This window comes from Hypomesus nipponensis, chromosome 8, assembly GCF_054491055.1.
Source record: "Hypomesus nipponensis isolate SF chromosome 8, ASM5449105v1, whole genome shotgun sequence".
In the NCBI taxonomy this organism is placed as follows: domain Eukaryota; kingdom Metazoa; phylum Chordata; class Actinopteri; order Osmeriformes; family Osmeridae; genus Hypomesus; species Hypomesus nipponensis.
The window spans coordinates 2,820,001-2,826,370 of record NC_140368.1 but is presented as its reverse complement, the minus strand read 5'-3'; the positions used below and the strand labels follow the sequence as shown (position 1 = coordinate 2,826,370).

Genomic DNA, 6,370 nt, shown 5'->3' with positions numbered 1-6,370 from the left:
TTCTTATTTTATGTACAATGTATACAAATGTACAAGTGTACATACAATATTGCAATTCAATCATGCCGAACTTATATCTCTCAAATGTATGAACGAACCTGTGCCCAAGGGAGAGTCAGTGACTTGAAACCAAAGTAGAAGAATACATGTCAGCAGTCTCAATAAAAGGAGTCCTCTACAACATTTCTAATATGAAATAACAGAAATCAAGACAAATTGACGATCACATCAAGAACCAAGACTGTCTTAAAGGGGAAAGTAGTGTCGGCTTATCTCACCGTGTAAAACATGAGGTTGAGAATGCGGCTTTTACAAAGTTATACCACAACACACCACTGGGTGTCACTATCACAGCTGGTCATTTTTGGGGCTTAATGAGTTCTTCTGAACTCCGGGAACAGTCAAGGTTTGTGTACGTGAAAGTGGGAAAATACTCAGCATACATTGTATTATCGTGGTCAAGTGTATTTAGTTTCCCCTATTTTCAAAAAACACATTTTTCCTTATGCTTATCTAATGATAAAGAAACATCGTCACATTGAAAAAGAAAAATCATATTTACATGATTAGAGAGAGGAGCGTCGTTAAAAAGGAAAGCAAACATGAGTGGACTATATGGTCCTCCATGGGTGAACGTGATCAGGTCTGGGGTTTGAACATGTATTATAAAAATGTCATCAGTTACTGTTACTAGGCATAAAGTGCCTTTGGTACAGTGGTTATCACTGGGCCGGGTCATGAGACCTTTTCAAAACAGCTCAAACGAGACTCCAGCCAGCTAACAAGTCACACCCAGCCACAAGTCCTTCTATTGTCACATGACCCAGCTGAGGAGAACCAAGCAGACGGCCCAGAGGACTTGTGACAAAAGAGAAAATGGGAAATCAACTCCAGGAATAAAGGGAGTGAAGGTGTATTAGGAGGGAGAAAGGGAGAGGAGAGGCTTAAAGAAGCTCAGATGTGAAAGGTAGACATGTCTTCCAAGGTGGGCTAATGGCAGCATTTATGTTTTCACAACACTACCCTTCCCACTTTCTATTCTTTCCTTCTCATCGGGGACTTTTAGAGGAGGCTGAATGAGCCGCCGTGTCAGACCATGCCCCCAGTCTTTTGGAGTTCAGAAGAGAGAGAGATAGAGAGAGAGAGAGGGGGAGAGAGAAAGAGAGAGAGAGACAGAGGGGGAGAGATAAAGAGAGAGAGAGAGATAGAGATAGAGAGATAGAGAGAGAGAGGGACAGAGGGAGAGAGAGACAGAGGGAGAGAGAGACAGAGGGAGAGAGAGAGAGATAGAGAGAGAGACAGAGGGGGAGAGAGAGAGAGAGAGAGAGAGAGAGAGAGAGAGAGAGAGAGAGAGAGGGGGAAAAAGTGAAAGATTAAAGAAAGAATGAAAGAAAGGGGGAGAGGAGATACAAAGAGGAGGATGTGATTGGCAGTGCTGAATAAAGGTGAGAAGAGGGTAGAGCGATGTGGGGCGAGGGGTGGGCAGAGGGGCAGAGGGGTGGGGGGATGGAAAAGAGATATATGCTCTCTCTCTTTCTTCCTCATTTCTTCTCCCTCTCCCTCTGCCCCACGTCACTCTGACAGGCGCTGTAATTGGACGGCCCTCTCCCCGTCGCGCTGCAACTCTGCAGGGGCCTCGTCGCCCCCAAATGGCTGATGACAAGATAGCTGGTGCCACTGCTGCCTGCCTTTCACTCTGACCAAGGTTACTCTCCTCTCCCCTTCCCTCTTCTCTCCCCTTCCCTCTCCTCTCTTCTCTCCCCTTCCCTCTCCTCTCCTCTCCTCTCTGACATCCAAGGGTAAGGGAAGGATTTAAAAAGGTAGAGAACAAGGTAACTGATGGAAGGATGTATTGAGGTTCAAAGAAACTTAAGGTATATTTTTTGGTGGGACTCAATAAAGGAACGACTACATATTGGGGATTGAGATCTAGAAAGTTCTAAAGCCCCAACGCAACTGTCAGACACACATACACACACACACTCTCTCACCCCCCTCACTTCACTCAGACTCAGTCCGTAAGCAGGAAATGCTCTTGCTCAGGCGGTTTCTTGACCCAGGTCCCCAGGCCAGTTTCCTGCAGAGATCTGAACCACTGCTGCTTGACTGTCTGGTAGCATCGAGCTGCCATCTTGGCTTCACAGTACATCAGCGGCTTGTCCACAGGCCCCGACGTGTGGACGCTCAACTGGAGAGAAGAGAGGGAGGGAAAGAGGGAGAGGAAGAGATTGATAGAGGGAAATTAAGTTGAAGATAAGAGCAAGATAAATAGAGAGCAAGAGGAAGAGAGACAGAGAGAGATGGAGCGAGAGAGAGTGAGAGAGAGAGAGGGAGAGGGACGGCACAAAAGGGGCAGAAGGTTAGGGTGGGAGAGCGAGGCAGGGGGGGGGGGAGGGGAAGAGGGGAGAGCAAAACAAAAACGAATGAGCCGGCACAAACGGGGGGAACTTCAACAGCTGTGTAATCTCCCCATTTAAATTTCACAAGCAATTGAACATTCTCTGTGGTTTTGTGCATTCCTTTTGTCGCGCGCCGAAAAAAGAAAAAGAAAGGAGAACGGCAGCAGATGAGGGGGAATGGAGAGAAAGTTTCTTAGGAGATGGCTGTGCCTGCTCTTGCATGCCCTGGTGTGCATGCGGAGCCCTTTCTGTGGGAGACTCTGCAAGTGCTTCTCCAAATAATTATGGTTTCAGAGTCATTATCGTTTAACTGCTGCCATTTGGTGTTGCAGGCAATCTCTGTAACATACAGTTTCATAATGGAAATGAAAGTGCTCTTAGTGCTGTGATAAAGTAGGCCGGTTGCAGGACTGCGTTGCAGCAGCTGCTGCTATACAGACGCGGGGCTTAAAGAGTTTGTGGATTCAGACAAAGTTTAGTTTGAAACAGGTTGGAATCTAAAGAATGACGTAGTGTGCATAAACTCAAGGTACTGTATGTGTGCGTGTAGATGTGTGTGTGTATGTGTGTGTGTGTAGACTGCCAGGTATCTCACCTTGCGGTACAGCCTGGTCCAGCGTGTGAACAGAGCGTGCTTGCACAGCCTCGACGGCGCCCCCACTTCCCGCCTCCTCCCTGTTGCCGTGTCAACCACCTCCAGCTGGGCGTCGCCCCACGTCCAGTTCATACTGATGCTGGGGGCCTTTCCTGGCTGACGACACTCACCACTGCTCAAACCTGGGAACACACACACACCCCAAACACACACACGCACACAACCACACATGCACAAAGACACACCCACACACACACACACATTAGACAAACAGGCAGAATGGAAACAACTCCACCACACACTGTTACAGGTTTATATTTTGGAAAAAATTCAAATCACGTTTCAACCTTTCCTTAGTATCAAAGTATAAACAGCAAAAACGAAACCACCCTCTGTTTCACATGCACCTTCTTTCCACTCTGCCTGCCTTCCGTTTAACCTGGGTTCAACCCTCTGGATTTCTCTTGAGGAACACAATTCTTGAGGAATTGTCCGCATCACACAGCGCGAGCTTGATAGACCTGCCCTGAGAGCCCAGAGCAGTCCCAGTCTGATGGTGTAAACCCCAGAGACACGACTGGCAGAGCGAGCCAGATATACCCCATATACATATGTATATAACATATATGTATAAATAGAGAGAGAGAAGGGGAAAGAGGGAGAGAGAGGTAGAGAAAGAGAGAGAGCGTGAGAGAGAGGGGGGGGGGGGTAACCTCCATGTATTCCTCCATCGGTTACCCCCCCCCCACCTTTTTTTATGACCTCCCATTCCCCATCCTGGTTATCAGAGTGAGAAAGAGAGAATTCTGTGAGGAAACCAAGGGAGCAGGGAGAGAAGGGTACAGTACAGTATCAACACTCAGGTGTGTGAGGGGGTGAGTGAGTGTTTATCAGGACAAATGTGTCCATGTAGCGTAGCTAACGTTCCAGGGACTGAGACTGGAGCCGTGCTTGTCACAGTCAACGCTGCGGCTGCAGACCCAGGGGCACCGGCAGCATGACTGTTTCTGCTGCAGCTCTTGGTCCTCAGGGCTGGGGGCATCTCGACACCTCTCCCCGTCTCGAGACCTGTTCCTGCTAACACGCTAGCACGTGGCAGTCACATCAGCACTACTGACGAGGAGGGGAGGGGAGGGAGGGGGGAGGAGAGGAGGGAGATGGGAGGCAAGGGAAGGGGAGATGAAAGGCATGTTGCCCTAGACGTCATGGACAACAAATTAGCACCAAACGCTAGGAACAAGCGATGTGACAGGACAATCTTTATCGTCGTTTCCCCCATGTGCCACCAGTACTAGAGGAATCAGCACCCACTCTCACTCTCTCTCTCAATCCCTCCCCCTATCGCTGGCAAAGAGGAATTAAACCCTCCGATCGCTCTCTTTCTCTCCCACTGCCCCAGGCGGAGAGAAATTAGCACGCCCAATCCTTCTCTCTCTGTTTCTCCCCCGTCTCTCTTCGCCACAGGAGGGGAGTGATGACACCCCCTGCTGACAGGATGCTGAAACTGATCGGACACAGTCACCAGCCTGGCCCCCGTCCATCACGACAGAAACCGCCCTCAGACACACCCTTCATCCGTCCTGATTGGCTACATGGCCTGGGCATGCTTTTGACTATTGGCCACAACAGACTTTTGGTTACTGAGTCATATTTTGGTCAGCGTCAAAACGGATTCCTGGCGAATAAGCTGCGTTTCTATAGTTTTATTTTTGGATGAATGTATTAATATGATGTGAAGTCCTGTTACCAGCATGACACTCAAACAGGTAGTAGTCATGGCTACTTTTTACTTTAGTGGGTCAGAGCCCACACTTCTTTAAATTTAACTTAAGCGAAAAAGTGTAGTCAGCACTTTAACCAGTCTTTTTAAACATGAGTATCTGTACTTCTACTTGAGAGAAGGACGTGTGTGTCTCTGCTGAAGTCGGATGCAGCTCTGAGATTGTCCTCTCTTCCAGGACGTCTCCACCTGCCATCGTCACTCTTCCTCATCCGTCCACCAATCCCTGCTCCCTATTCTCCGAGTCCAGGAAGCTGGAATGAATCGTCTGCCAATGGAACAATCAGCCCAGTCTCTTATTGCTCTCCCTTTATTTTACAGATGCACCTTCGCGAACAAAAGACTTCTCTGTCCCTTTTCTCTTTCTTTTCCCCTCCCAGACACGCCTCTCTCTCCCATTTCTCTTTCGCTATTATTTCTCTCTTTTATCTCTCTCCTTCTTTCGATCTTTTCTCCCTCTCTCTTATTTAGTTTCATCTCCATACAGGCTCTGTTCACGCCTCATTGGATGTCTTCAATAGACCTGACTTTTGCGTCTCTACAATAGCCAATTATAATTTCCCTCCGCGAGGACTTGATCACTGTCTATTCTGGGTCGTGTTCTGTAGGTAGTTTGTGAAAAAAAGGCCCATTCTGTCCCTCTTATTAAACGTATCTATGGAATGTATAATTGCCATTCGACCTGTAAAATAAGGCTTCATGTGATTGGTCCACCACCTCCAAGAGGAATCTCCTCACTCACAAGACTAAGGCTGCAAACCTGCGTCTCTGTACGCAGTCCTGAAGCGATCTCACCTTTCCTAGAAAGACCCCCGCTTGCCTCAAAGTCTGGAGCCCCACCCTCTGTTACTATGACTGCAGGGCTCCTGCCAGCCAGCCAGCCAGCCATGTGAGCAGACTGTGAAGGACAAGCTCATTGATGTGTCGAGTCCTCGGCTAAAGGTGCAGTCTATGGCCTCGCGTGATAAGAGTTTCTCTCACGCCCGGGGAACTCTGGCTTCTTTTATGACGGGCCTTAAAATAACTCAGCCATTTGCCTGAACAAGAGGCCAGACACAATGGCCTGGGATCTCATCAGAGGGAGAGAAAGGGGCGAGGACAGGGAGGAAGAGAGATCACAGACAGGCAGGTAGGCGGGACTGAGGAAAGTCGGGTACACTGACTGCTGAATGGACCATATCCCAATCTTTCTCTCTCTCTTCCTCTCTCTCTCTCCCTCCTTGCTCCCTGCACATTGAATGGCTGTCTGATAAGGGCTGTGATAACATTGATTTGATGTAGGGCCATCTCCAGCCTATCTCCACCCATCCCCCTCTCCTCCTTTTCCCCTCCCTCCCTCCCTCCCTCCCTCCCTCCCTCCCTCCCTCCCTCCCTCCCTCCCTCCCTCCCTCCCTCCCTCCCTCCCTCCCTCCCTCCCTCCCTCCCTCCCTCCCTCCCTCCCTCCCTCCCTCCCTCCCTCCCTCCCTCCCTCCCTCCCTCCCAGCCCTGCAAAGACTCCTAAGGGGGCCAGGGGCAGCACACATACACACACACACACACACACTTGGGGGCATGTCGAAGGGACATTCCGAGTGTTTGTGGCAGATGTCTGCGGCC

General features: G+C 49.4%; 1 protein-coding gene across 1 annotated transcript in view; it reads right to left on the bottom strand.

The window, feature by feature from the left end:
• Positions 1 to 1,362: 1,362 nt before the first annotated feature.
• The window catches only part of adarb2 (adenosine deaminase RNA specific B2 (inactive)), a 107,380-nt gene continuing 102,372 nt past the window's right edge, over positions 1,363 to 6,370 (bottom strand). Inside the window, exons 9-10 of the mRNA XM_084703541.1 lie at positions 2,995 to 3,176; positions 1,363 to 2,188 (exon numbers count right to left, since the gene is read on the bottom strand). Coding sequence (XP_084559667.1) covers positions 2,012 to 2,188; positions 2,995 to 3,176 — 359 coding nt within the window. The 3' untranslated portion in view covers positions 1,363 to 2,011. The remainder of the gene's footprint in view (positions 2,189 to 2,994; positions 3,177 to 6,370) is intronic.